At 41.2% G+C, this 21230-nt stretch overlaps 1 protein-coding gene across 1 annotated transcript; it reads left to right on the plus strand.

Annotated features, from left to right (window-relative positions):
- Nucleotides 1–2625: 2625 nt before the first annotated feature.
- On the plus strand, nucleotides 2626–21187 carry LOC111343812 (uncharacterized). Its single transcript, XM_088740714.1, has 22 exons — nucleotides 2626–2845; nucleotides 5559–6143; nucleotides 7724–7894; nucleotides 8186–8359; nucleotides 9005–9175; nucleotides 9584–9754; nucleotides 9844–10014; nucleotides 10436–10606; nucleotides 11237–11407; nucleotides 11553–11723; nucleotides 11851–12021; nucleotides 12127–12297; nucleotides 13209–13379; nucleotides 13466–13636; nucleotides 14156–14326; nucleotides 14606–14776; nucleotides 15181–15762; nucleotides 16462–17055; nucleotides 17322–17912; nucleotides 18109–18687; nucleotides 18910–19523; nucleotides 20224–21187. Exons 1-22 carry the CDS (start codon nucleotides 2770–2772, stop codon nucleotides 20227–20229), a joined length of 6024 nt encoding a protein of 2007 aa, XP_088596840.1. The 5' UTR covers nucleotides 2626–2769; the 3' UTR covers nucleotides 20230–21187.
- The last annotated feature ends 43 nt before the right edge of the window (nucleotides 21188–21230 follow it).

Here is a 21230-nt window from a genome sequence, read left to right on the forward strand (position 1 = left end):
AAAAGGGAGGAAGAAAAAAACCAAAGAACTAACAGCAAAATTATTTTGTTTGGCATACACTGCACAAGATGAAGTGCCGAGTACTGAAGAGAAGAGGGAATTGCTAACAGCAGGCCTTGGAGAAAAAAAAGGTTTTCTTCCAGAAAACTCTAGTGCAGGAGAACTCCACGAGATGGTTCAGGCAACGTTTCCAGATCAGAAGTAGTGTTAGTTGCTCGAAGCTCTTGTGATACTAGACTTATCAAATTGGTAGCAGCTTGGTAGAGCAAACGTGTAACATCCGCGATCCCTCTCCTGTCGGCCATATTGCAAGGAAAAGGACGTGAAAAGAACTCTGGGATATATTTATAATCCCGCAAGTTATGTTGGGATATAATTAAAAACATGCCCCATGAAAAAAAGGCTGAATAATTTTCAAAATGGGCTGAATAATATTGTGTCAAGCATGGTTAATTTGTAAAAGTAGGTGGTTAATGAAAAAAAGGCTGAATAATTTTTGAAATGGGCTAAATAATATTGTGACAAGTATGGTTAATTCATAAAAGTAAGTGGTTAATGAAAAAGAGGCTGAATAATTTTAAAAATATAATTTTGGCGGTAATGGCACCCCATAGATAATAGACCTCAAAGATTGCCGGCATTAAATTCCTTCGGTAGATCGGTAAAATTTATACGTCGTAATATTTTACCGTTTCCGCCCCTCCCCGGAGTCCCCTCGCTCGGCTCCGTCAGAGCTCACCTCGGCTCCGCCAGAGCTCACCTCGGCTCCGCCAGAGCTCACCTCGGCTCCGCCAGAGCTCACCTCGGCTCCGTCAGAGCTCACCTCGGCTCCGTCAGAGCTCACCTCGGCTCCGCCAGAGCTCACCTCGGCTCCGCCAGAGCTCACCTCGGCTAGTGAGTGAGTGCAGTGAAACATGTTCATGAAAAATCTGCCACGGGGCTTTGGCAAACTGAAGTTATTTCAAGCTGTGGTCAGGCATCCAACGACTACGAAATGTGAAGAGAGGCTTTTAATTTTATGCACGGATGAATTCTTTTTTTTTTTTTTTTTTGTCAGTGTTGCCATTGTGGTTTTCAAACGGTTCTTGGTCTCTCTTTAAAACTATCTAAAAAATTTTAATTTCCGAATCTTTATGCTCTTGGTAAAGGGATCCAAGTTAAATTTATTTGCCGATAAACTTCCTGAAAACCTCCTCCTCATCATCAAATATTCACTCCACCAGCGAGTCGCGTTAGCAACCGGATCCGTTGTCTTACTGGAACTGAAAAAACAAAAAAATAGACACCTTCCTTTCCTAAACATCACCGTTCCACCGTTGACCTCTCAAAAACCACAGCCTTGATTTTCTTCCAGCATACCAAACTTGCTCTCGATATAAGCAGTCTTTCAGTTTTCCACACACCAATTGATATTGGTGTTGTCTGACACTGTCGTTTATGTTTACCCGCTTGTCATGTAATACGGAGAAAAAGGGATTTCATGCTCATTAAGTTTCTCGTTAGGAACAATCGGTTTTGACGCCGAAGCCTTACAACTGTTAATAAACATCGCATTTTTGTAATTCTACACAGAAGCAACTGTGAATCTTAAAAAGCCGGCCAAAATATCTTAAAGTCGTGAGTTGTTTTGTAATTCGTCTCCATCATAACAACCCTTGCCTATCTTTTGTCCTATGTAGCTTATCCACAACAATGAGGTGTTTTTCTAGCTATTCTGACAAATATTTTACGATTACCCTCGCTTAGAAGACAATTTGCACGTTCTAGATAAACAGTCATAAGCCAAAGTTCACTTCTGATGTTCCTTGGGGCAATTCATTCATTTCATGCAATATTGTTTCAAACTATCCGTTGGTAGTGAAATCATGCTAACCAAAATATCTATCAAAGTCGATGAATCTCGGAAAATTCTCGAACCGCTCTTGCTCCAGATAACGAGTAGTAGGCTTCGCACCCCATGGGAATTCACAAAGTGACAGTTTTTGTGATTAAATTATATCAAAACTTATCACAACAACAAAGGAAGTTACGCATACATGAATTCGTTTTGCTTCGTGGGTCCACGATTTACAACAGCTAAAGCAAAAAGAGTAGAAGAGAAAATAAAACAGCTACGTGGGAATGTGAACTGGCCAGGGTGGGTTCAGAATTCTACGTTTGAAAGGTGTGGTAATTTACCTTAAACAAATAATGCTGGAATAGATTGTTGGTGACCACAGGTTTGGCCAAGGTGGCTAAAATGACGGAAACGACAAGAATTTTATATCACACAGCTTCTTTTCTAAGATTTAAGGTGTTGCAAATCCAGAAGAAATCAGATATTGACAATTTTAAAAATCCTGGTCTTGTCCCTAGGATAACCGTAAGAACCTGTGACGGTTCTGAAAAATGAAATCATAGGACTGCATAATTATGCAAATTGCATGTTGCGAAAGTCAAATTCTGGTCATTCATACGTGACTTCCCAAAATACCTTTGACAGGAACCGGTTCTTCGTGTATGCGTGACACTTGCGTAGGAAACCAATCATGTGCTGTGACCCACACCCCACGCGGAAGCCGTTTATATTCGTCAGTCCTACCCAGATTTCTATATTTAAACTAAATGTAAACAAGTGGCGCATTTCAATCCATCCTTGAAGTCTTCAAGGTGGTGATTGATGTGGAGGTATTTACGTGAATTAGGCCTCTCTCGTTATAAATTCAGCTGAGAGTTTCAGCATTACAAACTCGGTGGAATCGACCGGTGAATCGGTAGTCCACAGGGAACATGGCGAAGTTGCACGGGGTTTTCGTCATTTTTGCCCTGATTCTTGTTACGGTGAATTCCCAGTCAGAGGAAAAAGGTAAGTTAAAATGTTATTTCGACAAAAGGCCGATGTCTTGTGAAACTAGGGCGTTTTACATTTGATATTTGAAAAACTTCACAAGAGTTTACTCTTCGAATAGGAATTATCTTGGGTGGGCAAAAAACAACTAAACTAAAAACTGAACCAAGAACTGAAACAATTCGACGAAATTTGAAATCAGTGTAATTCAAGTTTACTCATTTTGTTCTAGTAAAAAGGCTTGCATCCTTTTCAGCGTCTTTTTGCCTTGGAGAAATGTTGATTGGGGAAGAGTTTTACTTCATTTGTGGGTAATTCGTATGCTCTGAAGTCGTATTCCCTAAAAAACTTCTGAATGATTTGCCGTACATCCCAAATATATATTGACTGGATACCATTGTCACAGGAATCAAATATCAAACTTTTTAGTCCTAATGTTCTTTTTATCCTAAAGAAATCTATTTACCTTCGGCGGCTAAAAAAGTCTCGTTAAGACTGTTTCTCTAAGCGGCAAGATTCAAGCTAAATTTCTACTCCCAAAGGAATAATCAACAGATCAAGGATTCTAAGATATTTCAGACGAAGGATTAAATCATTTATTACAAGTCATCAAACCTTAACCAGGCTCGGAAGCTTCGCAGCCATATTGCTTTTAGTATTTTGTTTTTATGACAAGACCTTAGGACAGTTGTGATATTCCGATATCTCAGCAATGTTTACCAAACTCGCAGTACCCCCATGAGAGTACCATGCTGCTTAATTGATTGTTCACGATTGTCGCAGGGAACGTATCCTTTGCTATGAAAATTGTTAGCGACCGCTAACAATGACAAAGAAAAGACAGAGGAAAAGTTGTACACCTTTTTTAACTTGATTTTCACAAGAAATACGTCGTTATCTGCAGAAAAAGTTTGCTTTTAGAAGGTAAAATAACATTTTTGTTCACCGTTGGCGAAGGATACCTATAAAACTATGGGTATTTTAACTCGCGCATAACTGAACGAAGGAAAGGATTTCCCGGATTTCTTTTTCTCTGACTTGGCTTAAATTCATTTAATGCCAACTTGAGTTCTTTGAGGTAATCGTTTTAAGCTAATCGTCTTAAGCAGCCTTGTTGGATACTTGTCCGTCCTAGGTACACTACGCTAAAATTTCGAAATTGAATTTTCTCAGGAAAAGTTAGTAACACCTGGGCGAAGGAAGAGATTATCGGTTCCAACTACGCCATGATCATTTTATTTACTTTTCATTCTTGATATCATTGCGAATTACGCCAATTGAGTTATATAGAACTGATCTGATTGCGTCTGATTGCGGTAGCTGAAGGTCACTCAACAGGAATCGGGCTTAGGACCTTAAGTTACATAACCCGGATTAGAATCTGCGTATTTTAAAACAAAACATTTAATACTACAAAGGAAAACGGGCTGTCTTGCCGCGAATATACTTGCTTTCCGTTGATACGTAAATGTTGGAACCGGACATGCAAAGCGACAATTCAGTCTTAACACTTTCTTTTCAGGGTCAAAGAGTTCGAATGACTATATATAATTACAAAACATCCCACCGGCCTTGCTTGAAGTTTGCATTGCAAATATCGAGTAAAGTACACTTCACATGGGCACCGTTTAAATGCTTTTAAACCTATTATGGTTTTGCGGTTTGCCCTAAGCAATTTTCAACGGAAGATTTTGACCCTCAATACAAGCCTTTTCAAATGTTTAAATCCTGGGAAAGCCACCAATATCACCCCATGAAATGTATTAGAAAAGCCATTTAAAAACCACTTCCTGAGTAAAGTCTTAACTATCGATTAACCCGAGATGACAGTAGCATATCGCAATATCAAAGTATATTCCTGTTAATGCAGTGACCCTTTTTCTTATTTTACAAATACTTTTCGGCAGCATTTTGCGCGGAATCCGTAGTAAACAGCAAATCCAAAATAAGGGGACTCTTTGTCAAAAGTGCGACAGCGAATGAAAACCGCTGTGTCAACTAACGCAGTAAATTACATCTGCATTCAGTGACGCAAGCTTGGAAACGCTTAAAATGTTTCGTTTTGCCAGCTAGTGTTACCGTCGAGAAAATCTTGTTCTGACAATGAAAGAAATCAGACAACAGAAATTGTAATAGCCTGTTGCATTCGATATGTTACGCAGCAGACCATTCAAACGTTATGAACAGCAGCAAATTCAACATTACTTTTCCCATAGGATGATAAACATTGACTTGAAAAACTAATTCAATACTTCTTTTTGTGCCACAATCTTTCTTAGGTTGGAGATTGTCTCTCCTCAAGATAAGTTTGAGAAGATTTTTAAATGAAACATAACAGCTCTGCTCGACTGCCCTCACGAAATCCCATTTTAACACTCACTTTTCAACGCTGCACTTCACATTGTCGTTAACAGCTGTGATACACAAGAGTGACTGGGAATTAATGCCTCCATAAGCTATTGTTTACACACTTCCTCAGTGTTTAGCCCTCTCTTTTGCAGGTGTTTGGTAATATTTGGGAAACAAACCCCCCCTAAAAGTTATTTCCCTCTGCACTACGATCTTTAACTCCCCGTTTACGAACTCAACACCTGGAAAAAGAGTTTTTTAAGCTCTTCCAAGCGTATACCCGATCCCGGGTGCTAACCTCAAGGAGTACTGGGCTTGCTTCTCTTGATTCCATGATTCTTAACGAAAAATGAATTAATTTGATTCATTACCCTTTTATCAGTGCAATGTACTCAGCAATCAGACATCGTATTTGTCGTGGACTCCTCGGGAAGCATCTCCAGAAAGAACTTTCAAAGAGAGAAACAATTCGTTAAACTAGTTGCTTCATCCTTCAAGATGGGCCCTAACCAATCACAAATCGCCGTCATCTCGTACAGCGACAGCGCTCAAGTCGACATCAAATTCGGCGAATACTCCAACGTTAACGATTTCAACTCTGCAATGGACAAAGTGAAACACCAACGACAAAAAACTCGCATCGACTTGGCACTTAAACTTGCTGCCGAAAAAGTTTTCACTGCTGAGGGTGGAGCGCGTCCTAACGTCACCAAGTTGATGGTTATTTTGACAGATGGAAAACAAACCGTCGCGGAAGGTTATACACCGCTGAACAGGGCAGTGCGCCCGCTTTTGGACATGAACGTGATTATATTTGGCATTGGTATTGGGAGAGCTATCGATATCACCGAGTTGTTAGAGTTGGTGGGTAATCAGGATGGGAATTTGTTCAGGGCGGAAAATTTTGGTCAATTGGCAAAAGACAGTGTAAAGGTTGCAGCTCAAACGTGTAAAAAGCTAAAGCCAGGTAAAACTGCTTCTATATTCTTCATTGGCACAGAGCCCATTACTAAATTATCACATTGTAATTACCGGCAATGATAAGCCACATGTTGCTTGCTTCTTGAGATTCTCTAATTTATCCCTTTACACCTGAACGTCAGTGTGCATATTCTCATAACTTTTCTTACACGTTCCTGTGCCATTAGCAAAGAGAATCTGTCAAATAATATTTTCACTACTGCTTAAGTACTATATCTTATTAACCAAGCGCGAGGGCCGCACTGGGAGAATATCGGCCCGAGGTCTTGACAGTACGGACCGAGCGCTGCGAGGTCCGTACAAAAAAGACCGAGGGCCGATATTCTTCCAGTACGGTCCCGAGCAAGCTTGGTTAATAAGAGATTTATTATACGACTGAAGTTCAAAGGGACACAAATGCGGTATCATTCGGGACCATTCGGGACAGTGCCCGGTCCAATACTGAGAGAATATTGATCGGCAATAGAGTATTTTGATTGGTTGATTTTACTTATTGGCCCTCTGACTGCCCGAGTCGTGTAATAATTCTCCTTACAGCGAAGATCGTTCTCGTACGCGAATCAGGATCTTCCTTAGTTAGCGATCGTTTCCTTTAGTTTTATGATCCAAGTGACTCTTAATGTTCGGCTGCAAGGGAGAAACTATTTATAGAGTTAAATTAGATGACAATCACTTTTAGCTTGGAGGTTAAACCGCTTAAGGTTTTAAAGGAAGTGTGCTCCTGAAGCTAATGCACTATTTATTATATAGATACTGATGAAATACCAAGATTTTTCCTTTTATTAAAAAATCATATCTTCATCGCGCGCAGCGAAGATTTATTTTTATCTTTCACGTGTGAGGATATTGGTGTCGCTATGGTAATTAACATGATTAGCAGATCACAAGACAGCTTCCCTCACAGGGGTGCGGCCGGTTCTTTTGAAATTTGACTGTTTGGAACAGAAAAAATAAGTACTATTGTCTCTATTTCTCCTTTACAACCATATCGGAGTTTCATAATATTTTTGTGACAGGCATTTTACGATCGTGACCGCTTTAATCTTAATATTTTGCTCTTTCGAAAATGAATAAGAAAAGTTGTGTTTTATGTGGAAATTTCATCAGTATCAATAAAATAAACCGAACATTACATAGCCGCGCGGGGCTACGAATTTTGTCTTCTCGTGCTGAATGTATCTCTCACGTGTTCGCTTTGCTCACTTGTGAGAGATACTTACAGCACGAGGAGATAAAACTCGTATCCCTGTGCGGCCATGTAATATCCCCTATATCTCCACTACTGTCCCGTATAACAATCTTAAAATTCTCATTACATTTCCATATACTGCTTAGATCTGACGGCTACTGATAAAAGAGCATTCTATGAGATTTTTAAATTCAAGTTGCTATTTTTTGACAGAAATCCCATCTCATTTAGCCATTAATTTGCCAAAGACGGGAGAAATATTTTACTTCTGGTTTTCACTGGCAATGTAACTGAATTTAAACATAAGCGTCGCATCAAGAAAATCGGGTCATTGATTTTCATGATATAAATAACTCTTTGAATCATCTGCGTTTCAGTTCATGGTAACTGGTCTGCCTGGGTAGAATGGGGTGACTGTTCTGTTTCTTGTGGAGGCGGGATCCAGGGACGTCAACGTTATTGTTCAAATCCACCGCCAAAAAATGGCGGCCGAGACTGCTCTGGCAAAGCATACGTTGTTCAGAGATGCAATACGCAAGGTTGCCCAGGTAAAGTGTCTTGTACCTGATGTTTACTAAGTTTCTCTTGCGGAAAAAAAAAAAAAAACAACAACAACAACAACAACAGAGTAGCGTAGTGACCATATGTTTCGACTGGACTAGACTGGACTGGACTGGACTCCACATTACTGGACTGCACATTACTGGAGGCCACTGTGCCTCGCATAAGAGCCAAGGGTGGGATTAAAACGACTTTAGACCCCGCATATCCGCTTTGGAAAGTAAAAGTACTCATTACCACCACTGCTCACTGATATCTCGTATGTAAATCTACCGCAGTAAATGGATCTTGGACTGAGTGGAATGACTGGGGTCCCTGCAGTTTGACCTGTGGTGATGGAGGAATCAAGAAACGTATTCGAACTTGCACCAACCCTCCCCCAGCCAACGGTGGATTGGAGTGTAAGGGACCTGGGGAGGAGATAGAGGCATGCAAGGCTGGAGAGTGTCCAGGTATGTTGAGTATCGGTGCATGTCTTTTTGGGAAACGTTGTAGCCTTTGACTGCCTATATCAAAATTTCAATTCTCCGTACTGCTTAATACTGAGATTTATACTGTGACGTACTATCATCCGTGTCTCTGATTGGACGTACGATGCATTTTCAGAATCGTTCGCTTCCAATCTTTGAAATGTGTCGGTCAGTAAATATAAATCTCAGTATCTATGAAATAAAAACATCACACCATGGAAAGTACTTGAACGATTTTTGTGTACATAAAAAAAAACCTCACTCGTTTGCCGCGCTCAGTCGATCTTATTTTTTCTATGCGTCGCAACTCGTGAATAAAAATCTTTTGCGCGTACTTTCCATGAAATAATCTTTATCTATCATTAGGAACAAATGAAAACTCGTACCTCTTATAATCACAATGACTCGGCAAAGAAGTGTTTATGGAAGAAATGTCTTCCAATAGCCCATTTCCGAATTACCTTTGGCGTGTTTTACTAAGCGAGTCCTAGTGCTCATCCTTTCGTATGATTAGAAGTTTTCGTTCACATGAAAATTAAACTCATTTTCATACAAATGGTTGAGCACCAGGCCTCATCTTGAAAGAGAGGCCGAAGGTAATTCGCAATTGGCCTATTCCCTTTATAGTGGATGGAAAGTGGAACGAATGGAATGACTGGGGTGTTTGCTCGAGATCATGTGGAACTGGAAAACAATCACGAGTACGAGAATGCGACAATCCACGACCAGCAAATGGAGGAAAGCAGTGTCCAGGACCCAGCACGGAGACACGCAACTGCAGCACAAATGGTTGCCCAGGTAAGGAATTGACAAAGGTTAAAGAAGGTTATGTTGACATCTCATGCCCTTCTTTGAGCGTCTTTGGAGTACATTTCAATTCACTGTTACAGAACCTAAATGCTCACAGCAGCCAATCAGAACAGAAATCTGAAGAAATCAGGAGCCAATTGAAACTGACTTAGTAACAAATAAACTGGCTAAAGCGCAGGAAAACACGAATGGCCAAGCCATTAGTTTTAACTTTGAGTCGTTTGATTGTGAAAGTGGCGTAAGTGTTTAATTTGGAAAAATCACGCGACGAAGTAAAACAAAACCGAAGCAATACCAGGTTTTTTTTTTCCCGACAATCAGCTGAAAATTGGTCTTATGGAGAGAAACATTGAAATATTCAAGAGTTCAAAATCTGTTGAATCTTATAATTCCTAGTGGACGGTAAATGGAGTGTCTGGAATCAGTGGGGTACATGTTCGAAATCTTGTGGCGGTGGGTCACAAAACAGCTCTCGCACGTGTACTAATCCTCCTCCGTCCAATGGCGGCAAAGAATGCAGCGGAAAAAGTGAACGGTCACGTGAATGTAACACTCAGCCCTGTCCAAGTAAGAAACTAACAATAACTATTGTTTGCATGGCTCTTTCAAGCAAACATGTGACTCCTTTGCATTAATGAATCTTTGCCAATTTCTAGTCGACGGTAGATGGAGTGAATGGAATCAATGGGGCACGTGTTCGAAATCTTGTGGCGGTGGAACACAAACCAGCTCTCGCATGTGCATAAATCCTCCCCCGGCACATGGTGGCAAAGAATGCACCGGAAAAAATGAACGGTCACGTGAATGTAATACGCAGCCCTGTCCAAGTAAGAGAAACAATTCTTATTGCTTAAGCGGTTGTTATCAGTAAAACACATGGTTCCTTTACATTAACGATTAGCGGATGCTCAAGATTAAACATCAAGAAAACTCTTCGTGACATGAACCTTTTAAATCATTGTTACGGGTGAAATGAACCGCTAAGAAAATACTTAAAAGCATAACCCAGCTTGGTGAAATGTTAAGAAGGTGGAACATAGCTTTCCTTTCGCCAGAGGAAATTTCCCACAAAAGAATTCTCGTGACGAATGTTAGTTTCTCAAGGCTCGATGATGGTCCGCCATCAATTTTACTCAGATAACTTTTGATAGGACAATTGATTTTAATCAAGAAAGAATGGGCTTTCTGTTCATATCCCATTACTAACCATATGCACAATAAAGGCTTAACAAAGTGTTTCTTAAACAGTTGATGGTCGCTGGAGTGATTGGAGAGACTGGGGTCCTTGTACGAAATCCTGTGGTGGCGGAGAACAGAGGAGAACACGAAGCTGCACCAATCCGTCGCCTGCTTTTGGTGGCAGGAACTGCATTGGAGAACGGCAACAGACACAAACCTGCAACCAGAATGCGTGTCCAGGTGAGCTGTTTCTTCTTCAGCTAAATCTTATTCTGCTTCGTCTGCAAGTAGTTTAACACTCCACTACAATTTGTGCTTTATTTTTCAAGAGATTTGCTGTAAGTGAACGGATAGCTTTGTTAGCTTTTTTCCTCCAGAAGATGGGGGTCAATCTCGGTATCAAAGCAACCCCTCACCAACCCAACCCTTAACTCAACGTAATTCTTTAAAAATTATTCCACGAGCGCGCGTTGGATTTGAGATGATAGATAGCCAACGAAGCGCGTAGCGCCGAGTTCGCTATAATCATCTCATATCCAACAAGCGCGAGTGGAATAATTGTCTTATTAAAAAAAACGACCTTAAGATATTAGACAAATCTTCTCGACTTTATTTTGTAAGAAGAAACCGGATGTTACAGTGTACAAATATCAGATTATGGTATATTGGCGCATATACCGTAATGGCTAAGCCAATAAAAAGTCTGGAATTGCACTATCCAATGATCCAGTTTTTAATAATACTTATTATCGCTCGACTGTTGTTTGGTTAGGGAGGGGTTGGTGTGCAGTTACTCAGTTACTGATTTTCAAGAGGAAAATAAGTAAAGAAGTAAAATAAATCTTTAAATTTTATCTGCCACCATTCTAGTGGACGGTCAGTGGAGCCGCTGGGTGGACTGGACTATCTGTTCCAGGACATGTGGAATTGGACTCAAGAAACGCTCTCGAACTTGCACAGAGCCAGCACCTGCTCACGGAGGCAAGGATTGTGAAGGATCAGCAGATGAAACACGAGAATGTAGCGAGAGAATTTGTCCAGGTAAGCATGTGATGCATTCTCCAGCAAAATGTTTAAAGCTTTCCTCCCAGGATTTGGAAACTAAGGTCGGTTTTTGTCGAGAGTAATTAAGTTTTATGAAAGGCTTTCCATGATTAATCGTGGTTTTATCACATTTCTTATACAGTTGACGGTGGATGGAGTGAATGGAAGGGCTGGACACCATGTTCAAAGTCATGTGGTAACGGAACACAGGAACGTGAGCGCTCGTGCACAGAACCACGCCCAGAATTTGGTGGGAAAAACTGTGTTGGTATCAGCCGGGAAACGAAGGCATGTCAAACAACTCCATGCCCGGGTAAGTTTGTTATCTTAATGAATTTATCAGTAAAACCCACTTGCACGAGAAGAATTTCAAACCTCTTTTTAGAAAAAAAAACTCCTATCGACTTCGGAACATCACACATAGTTTTTCTTATTGACAGTGCATGGTCAGTGGAGTGAGTGGAAGGGATGGACATCCTGTTCAAAGACTTGTGGCACTGGAACACAAGAAAGGGAACGATCGTGTACGAATCCGCGCCCAGCTTTTGGTGGAGAGGATTGCGTTGGCTTAAGAAGGCAAATCAAATCATGCCAGGAAAAAATATGCGCAGGTAAAAAAATATCAAATGGGTGTATACATATTGATTCAAAAGTAATCTGGGTGAAAAATTTCGTAGTTTTTACGTCTTTAAGGTATTTGCTTTTTATATACCTAGTTCACGGAGGTTGGGGTCCTTGGAAGGACTGGAGCCTTTGTACCAGGACATGCGGATCTGGACAACAAATGCGAGAGCGAAAATGTGACAGCCCCGGGCCAGAACATGGAGGAAGACAGTGTGAGGGGTCTGGACAACAAGCGCGAGTGTGTAACACCAGACGATGTCCAAGTAAGATTCTCACCGTTGTTTTATAATTTTCTTTTAATTGTAAACACGAAGGTGCGCTATAAAAGGAGCCTTAGGTCCCACTGGACCATTTGTCAATCAACCGTCGTGTGATGTAGAACTCTTAGAGTCAAGTCAGCTTGAGCTACAGTTACTCCAAAGCAGTAAACAGCGGGCGCATTCCTCAAAATTGTTTTATGTCTTCATCATAATACAAGAATTTTTGAGATTTGTATTTCCTTTCTCCAATGGAAACTGTCTTTATTTGTGGCGGTAAATTTGAGATCGAAGTAGGTGGTTCGCACGTTACCTCATGCCACCATGCATGTGGAAGTAAACAATAGATATCTCATTAGCCCCTTCTGTTTGTCTACCAGCATTTAAATTTGACCCGCACACGTCACCGGTGAGTGACAAATGAGCCTAGGTCTTCCCAGGGAAGACTTCCTTATATAGCGCGCCTTCGTGTTTAAAGTTACGTGTGGGTGACTGGCATAGTGAAGAAGGGGGGGGGGGGGGAGGAAGTAGCCTGCAGTTGATTAGCAGTCCATCCAGAGAGAGAGAATAACTCCTCTGGCCGCCTCGTTCATGGTACGGAAATCGGAATACGCTCCGGCGCCTTCCAAAACCATTAAGGCACATTTTTGAAAAAGGCTAAAAAAAAAAAAAAGTTCGTCGACGACGTTTCGACGTAAGCAAAACTCCACTGTCACTTCAAAAAGAATGATAAGTCTTGGAAACTTTAATTACTGAAATAACTATAAGTACTGATTAAAACGTTTAAAATAAAAAATAACCAAGAAAAAGTTAGTTACATTTTTATTTATTTCGCAATAATATTTCTATCATTGAAAGAAAACTTTACATTAACCGAAGGATGCCAAATGAATTTTACCCTTGGTTTTTGTACACAGTTGATGGACAGTGGAGTGAATGGAAACCGTGGACAGAATGCACAAGAACTTGCGGCGGAGGAGTTCAGACACGTGCCCGCACGTGCACTCAACCCAGCCCCGCCCATGGTGGAAAAGATTGTGAAGGTCGCGGAGACGAAACTAGACCTTGCAGCTCTGATGCATGTCCAGGTAAAATCGATGCGAAACGATGCTAAGTAATGCAAAGTGAATAGAATGCCAATCGAATCTCACCCTTTTTCTTTTTGTGCACATAGTTGATGGAAAATGGAGTGAATGGAAACCGTGGACAGAATGCACAAGAACTTGTGGTGGAGGAGTTCAGACACGTGCCCGCACGTGCACTCAACCCAGCCCCGCCCATGGTGGAAAAGATTGCGAAGGTCGCGGAGACGAGACCAGACCTTGTGGCACTGACGCATGTCCAGGTAAACTGATGCAAAAAAAAAAAAAAAAAAAAAAACGCCTGACATAAGATAACTGATACTTGATACGAGTGATTATTTCCAATATGCACGAGGGAAGGTTCTTAGCAGTATTTTAGATTGGTTGGAATAACTGTGGAACGAGAAATGAATGGAAAAGGAATGCTCACCTTGAGGGCCTACCTTACATATCTTTGCGAAACGACGTCCGAAATTGTCGAGTAATTTTTGAATGGGCCTCATCTCGTATAAACTATTATTTCCGATGTCCTCCGTATTTGGAAATGTGGAACGAAAAAATTGAAGATAATTTATCGAGGGCGATTTCTAAAGAAGTCGTTTCGAAAGTGTTAAAAATGTAAACTATAAAATTATCCCATTATTGGAGGATTTGGCACTTACATTTTAATTATGGTCGCTACGTGGGTAAAAAGAAATGATGATGACAAGAGTTGTGAGTTTCAAAATTATTGCGCGATGTTTTCGCTCGGAATTCTTAATCTATTTATAAAATTATTTTAGTTGATGGAAACTGGGCCGAGTGGACAGAATGGCGGGAATGTTCCAGATCCTGCGGTGGTGGATTTCACTCTCGATCAAGAACCTGTACCAGTCCCCGCCCGAAGCACGGTGGGAAAAGCTGCTCTGGTAGACCCGAGGATACCCGGCCTTGCAACACACAGACTTGCCCAGGTAAAAAATTTTATACAAATTTAGAAAAAAGAATTGAAAACTTACAGACGGAGTAAGGGATTGAGCAGTTTTTCTCAGGTAAAATTTCACCACGTTTGGTTTCTCACACACACTTGGCGTGTAGTTCTTTCTTCTTTTAAAGATAATCAAAGCCTAATATTGTTAATGAGCTCTTCTATTCAGTCGGATCATCAACCTGAAATTGGTAAATGGCATCACTGCATCGAAATTTCAGTTACCAAATTTGCCTTCTTGCTGAAAATTTTTTCATATCCACAGTGGATGGTCAGTGGAGTGGCTGGACCGAGTGGACGGCTTGCTCAAAGTCGTGTGGCACAGGGGTGCAAGAGAGGACCAGAACCTGTACAAACCCATCCCCAGCCTATGGCGGACAACAATGCGCTGGTCGGGATCGGCAGACACAGGAGTGTAATGTTCAACCGTGTGCAGGTACGTTTTAGCTAAGACGAAATAAAAAAACAAAAAAAAAACAAAAACAAAACAGACAAACAAACCAATGTGTTTCTTCAAGACCCCAATTCGCGTAGACTGCAAGCATGTAATTAGATAATATGTTGAGTTCGGGCATTTTCGCTATCAGTGAACAAGGTGGGACAAAGGGGGTCGGATAATTCACGTTCTTCACATGTGCCGCACCTTCGTAACCGTCTCAGTGGACTTGAAGCAAAAAAGTGAGGTGAACTTGAAAAAACAATCCGATAACAAACGAAAGCAAGGATAGTGCATGTTTATATGGAAAAAAGGAATACAAACTTTGACACTTTTTAAGAGTTTCCAAATTAAATGAAAACTATTTAAAATCCCAAACTGTATCCTTCTCCTTTGGTAAATAGGTTGCTCTGAAATCGCTGATATTGCTTTTCTGGTGGATGCATCTGAAAGTATGACAGAGAAAGACTTTGAAAAAGAGAAAGACGTTATCAAGAAAGTTGCAGCAGCCTTCGATGTCGGCAAAAATAAGTCCCACCTCGGTCTCATCTCGTTCAGCAGTAACGCAGACATCAATGTGAAATTTGGAGACCTTTTGGACCTGCGCAGTTTCCAAGACGCAGTCGACAAAATTCCGTTTGCAGCCGGCGGCACCCGATTTGACAAGGCGTTCGGCGTAGCAGCCAACGGGTTGTTTTCTTCTAACGGTGGAGTTCGTTTTGATCTTCCAAAAGTCTTGATCATCCTTACAGATGGCAAACAAAGCGCCGATTTTGATGCTGTGCCAGTGGAGAAATCCGTTCTTCCCTTGCGTCATCTTGGTGTCCGAGTTTTCGTCTTAGCGATCGGGAGACAAATCGATATGGTCGAGCTTCAACAAATGGTAAGAAATCCAAAAGATATTCACGCCGTGAATAAATTTGACGAGCTGTTGGATGACGTGAAAAAGATTGGAAACCAAACTTGTGAAATAATTAAAAGACCTGGTAAGTTGTTGAAGAATAAAGCTTTAAGAGAATGTTATTAGCTTAGACCAGAATATTATTTTAACGAGGCATACACAAATTAGGCAACCGCATATTAGAGCAGTGCAGCCAAAGCATGTGCGTAAAGCGTTAAAATTCAATAGATACTTACTATATACTTCAAACTAGGAAGAATGGAAGCGCGATAAAGCTTTGTTATCGTACATAGGCCTTACTGTATCTGTAGTTAATCCACTTGATCGTGAGGGATCCGATAAGGAGACTGGAAAGATACTCGATTGGTTTAAAAATTTGAATTCAAATATTCTCAATCATACAGCAAAGGAAATCTCAAAGAAAAGTATCTCAAACTTCCCGTTTACTCAAACCTTGCCTGCGTTCTTGGGGGCGTTAACTGAGGTCAGTTTTTGTAAATTTCCCGTTCCTTGTGCTTTGTGCTTTGGCTTCCCGAGTAGAGTAAATACCAGTTGCTTTAGAAGCATTAGCACAGTAACTGTAGCCCCAGCTACGCGATAGGTACAAAACAATACAGCAATCCTGCAAATAACTCAGTCTTCACAGAATAAACCATCTATCTGCCAGACAGCGTTTAATCCGCTGGACAGGAGTACACCGGGTCCCCAATTTTTTAATAGAACAAAAATCGTCTGACCTGAGAGCTTCAGGTACTGATTTTTTTTCCTATCCCTCTGAACCCAGAACTTCTCTGCGCCGAAAAAGCTGATGTAGCTTTTCTCATGGACGGGTCTGAGAGCATGACGGAGCAAGACTTTGAGAAGCAGAAGGACTTTGTGACAAGAGTCGCTGAATCATTTAACATGGCTCCAACAATGACTCAATTTGCCCTTATTACCTACAGTAGCAGTGCAAACCTGCACATTCGATTCAGAGATCATATGAAGCAGGACGCGTTCAACACGATAGTGCGACAACTTCCTTTCGCGGCCGGTGGAACACGATTTGACAAGGCTCTCAAGCTCGCAGCGGAGGACGTATTCACAGAAGAAAGCGGAGCGCGGCCTGGTGTCCCAAAAGTCGTGATCATTCTCACAGATGGGCAACAGAGTCAAGACTACGACGCTATACCTCTGCAACAAGCTGTCCTTCCGTTGCACCGCCTATCAGTCCAGGTTCACGCGGTCGCGATCGGCAATCAAGTTAAAATGGCGGAGCTTCGCAAGTTAGTACAGAAAGAGGAGGACATTTTCAACATAAAGGACTTTGATAACTTGGTTAATAGGTCTCGTCAATTGGCCAGTAAAACGTGCGACATCATAACGCGTCCACCTCAAGGTAAAAACGGCTGTTATGGCCCTTAGCGAAAGCAAGAAGCTCAGTTCTTTTCCTTCTAAGAAGCTTCAAAGATTTTTCTCGTCAATTGGGCTATTTTCTCACCACTACTTGGCTCAAATTTCTATAATGCTGAAAGATATTTAAAGATATTTGTACGGAGAAACTAGGTGCTGGTCACTCTCAGGGATCAACGGGTTAAAGTATAACTTTGTTTATCTTTATTTCTTTAACTCCTCGTATTCCATTTTTTTCTCGTATCTTTTCAGTTGCGAAATGTTCTGATGATGCAGACGTGGCCTTCGTGATCGATACATCGGGAAGTATCAGCGACGAGAACTTTATTAAACAAAAAGACTTCGTCAAAGTCCTTGCCTCTGCGTTCGGCCCCTCCGTAGAAGAACATCAGCTCGGTCTAATATCGTACAGCAGTGATGCTCAGGTTGAAGTCAGCTTCCGAGACAAGGCCGGTACAAAACAATTCGAAAGCGCTGTCGATCGTGTTCCGCATACCAAGGGACGGACTCGTCTTGATAAGGCGCTGACGCTAGCGGCTGTTCAAATGTTTTCCATCAGCGGCGGTACACGCTCGGGAAAACGTAAAATCATGGTCATCCTTACAGATGGACGGCAGAGTCAAGATCCAGATATGATACCTCTTCAGGACGCTGTCGCTCCTTTGCGACAACTTGGTGTACGCATATATACAGTGGCTATTGGAGAGGAGGTCGATCTTAACGAGCTTTATCAAGTTACCGAAAGAAAAGAAGATGTGTTCCCTGTCAGTGATTTTGCTAACTTGGCTAACATGGCTAACGACATTGCTTTAAAAACGTGCAAAGTGGAGGCTTTCCAACCAGGTAAATATTTCTATTTATCACAAAGACGTGGCGAATACTGTGCTCTTATTGGCTACGCGCGCGAGCAAGATGGACTCGTGCTGCCCTGTCGGGAATACCCGCTTTGATCCCGTGCAAATGCGTAATGTGGACTTGCAAAGTCTGTATACGATAAGTCCAAAATTATTGACTGATTATATTTATTTGTTGTTTGAAGCCGACTGTAAAGAACGCATCAACTTGGCTTTCGTTATGGACATGTCAAGCAGCATCACAGCCAAAAACTACCCAAAACAAAAAGACTTTATCAAAAAAGTGGCAGACACGTTCTCGATCTCACAGACGCAGACGGACGTTGGTGTTATCACTTACAACCGAGATGCCACGCTGTGGATCAGTTTCGGACAGTACAACAACAACAACGAATTCAAAGATGCTGTTGACAAGATCCCGTACTGGGGTGGTCAAACGCGCATCGACAATGGTCTTGAAATGGCAGCTGTCTCGCTTTTTGGCGAGTTGAAAGGCGACCGTGCAAAGCTGCCAAATGTACTGATCCTTCTAACAGACGGCCAGCAATCTTCAGATCCGCGAGCTACGCCTTTGGAGGAAGCCGTGTTGCCGTTGTTTCAGCTTGGTGTTAATTTGTTTGCGGTGGGTGTTGGTGATCAGTTCTCGCGCGATGAACTAAGGTTGATTGTGGAAAAGGATCAGGACATCTTCACTGTAAATGATTTTGATGACCTGCTCACAAAATCGCATGCGATTGCTCGCGCAGCCTGCGACGTAGCTGAAAGTAAGTGTCTTGGAGGTGTTGCTAATTTAATTTGCTGACTTCATGATTAAGAACAAGTGTCTGAATCAGTTGTGATCATCATGTGCCAAGGCTGAACCAGAGTGTTTAGAATCTTGGCACACCATGACGACAACTATACTCGTCTTTTCTCGAGGTAACCCAGCATTCTTTAAAAATCATTTATTTCGTCTCCTCAGTTCTAATCCATCATTTATTTTCCAGATTCACAGGGATCAGCCGGTGATTACCAGCCAAAGTCTTGTTTCAAAAGCGTAGACATCGGATTTGCTATCGACTCTTCGGATAGCGCCGGTGAACAGGGATACCAAAAACAGAAACAACTTGTTCAGCGAGTCTCTTCGTTTTACGATATCTCCAAACAGGACACCAGGGTCGGAGTCGTGATATACGGTGACAAAGCTTTCACTACCATCGGGATGAACAGTTACCGCGACTCCACCATTCTCCAGCGTGCTGTAGGGTTTCTACCCCGTCTCGGTGGAGGCAACAGAAAGGAGAAAGCCTTGGTTGCAGCCAGGAAGATGTTTAAGGCAAAACGACCACCCAGTCAGTCCGAAGCTACTCAGCCAACCAAAGTCTTAGTCTTCATTACAGAAGGCGCGCAGTCTGCCACAGAATCTGACACGTTCTCATTAGATCACGCAGTTCACCCGCTTGAGAGGAACGGAGTACGTGTTATTGCGGTGGGGATTGGGTCTAAAGTGATATATCGGGAGCTCAGAAACCTTGTGCTAGATTCCAATGACATTTACTTGGCAACGTCATTGGATGACGTAGACAAAGTTTCTCGTGACCTGATCAAGCTCATTTGTAAGGTGAGATGAGATTTCGTTGAAGTAATACAGCTACGTTGTCGGAAAAATATATATTCTTCAATTTATTACCGAGTTTAAAGTTAATCATTTTTCTTATTCCATTGACTCGCTCGAGGCTTTTGCCAGAAGTGCGTGGGTTCTTTGACGTATCTTGCTAACCAGTATAAAGGAGATACAGGAGACGGGTCCTATGATCCTAGCGCTATGGGTGGATAACTTGTCTTATATGAACCTAAAATGGCCCAACTCATCACTGAGTCTGTGGTAGAGCGTCGGAGCGCGGAATTCATGTAAAATTTGATTCCACGAGGGGATTAAGTAGTTTTTCTTCGTTTAGCTCTCGTGGCAAGACAAAAAACCATCCTTCTCTATTCTACAGCCTCTATTCATTCAAATTTAGAGTTATTACACGAAGAGAGGTAGTGCACACATTTGAATTTGGTTATATCAACTCAGTTGAAATCGTAAATTGGCCACCGTAACAAAAAAAAAAGGTGATTTGCTTCTACGAGAAAAAGATCTCAACAGTTTTCATCACATACAATGAAAAAATTTTGCCCGCATTCAAATAAAGTAACGTACCAACCCTTTGTTCAAATTGATCAATAAGGAAGTTACCCTTCCAGCAAGACTGTGGTTAACAGATTATCTACTGCTAGTTTAAAATTTTTGACACGTTTTCTCAATTTTCTCTTTGCAGTATTGAAATGACACATCAACATCAAGAAGCCAGAGGATTCTAATCACACCCTTTATTGGTGGCCGCTGGAAAATTTTCGCAAAATAACAAAATGAATCTGGTTTAGAAAAGAAACCTCGAACCATTATCAACAACAACCACGTGACGTCTAACCGTATCGTATTCTCCAATTTATAGAAAGTTTCTGATTGGTCACGTATTGGCAGCTTTTTGTTGGTTTCACTATCTCATCATCCAATCAAAGAAAAAGATACCACACATGACGTGACGTGTTCTTCTTGTCACGTGCGTGGCTTGGTTTTGATTGGTTGGGAAAAGAAGGAAATCAATTTCAGGATGTTACTGGTCAATCAAAAACTGAATCAACCGTGCGTTTCTACGCAATATTTTATGCACAAGACTAAAAAAAAAAATATTTAATGTTAGTATATACTAATTCAGTGGACAGTGTCGACTACTCAATCTCCCAATATCTATTTCTATTGGCCTCCAAACAACTCGCGCGGGAATTGCACCCGAAAATATTGTAATCGTGGGAGGAATAAATAAGTTAAAATCAATTTTTTGTGCTAAATTACCTCCCTGTTTTGGTATTAATTGACACAATTTTAATAGTACAATGTTCTTAATTTAATTGTAAGAGGACTATTTCAAAACACTGATTAATTGTTACAGAGCTGCTCTGAAAAGTACCACTGAATATCTTTGAACAACCAGCAATAAATGTAACGCGCGCATAGTTTGATGGCCGGGAACGACATCTTGACTGCGCGCCAAGAAATTATCTTACACGCAGCTCTCTTTCAAATAATTGAATTACGGAATAAGAAAATATTTGAAATTATTTATAAATGCTGTTTTGATAAAAATAATAGCGTGCTATTTGTAAAACTGCCGCTAAAAGCCGTTGTAAATAATACGATTAAGACACTGTTAGGGAATAAAAAGGATAGTCTTATTCTGACGATCTATTTCTTTATAAATTCATAAAAAGGTTGTAAATAGTT

This window comes from Stylophora pistillata, chromosome 12 (assembly GCF_964205215.1).
Source record: "Stylophora pistillata chromosome 12, jaStyPist1.2, whole genome shotgun sequence".
Classification (NCBI taxonomy): domain Eukaryota; kingdom Metazoa; phylum Cnidaria; class Anthozoa; order Scleractinia; family Pocilloporidae; genus Stylophora; species Stylophora pistillata.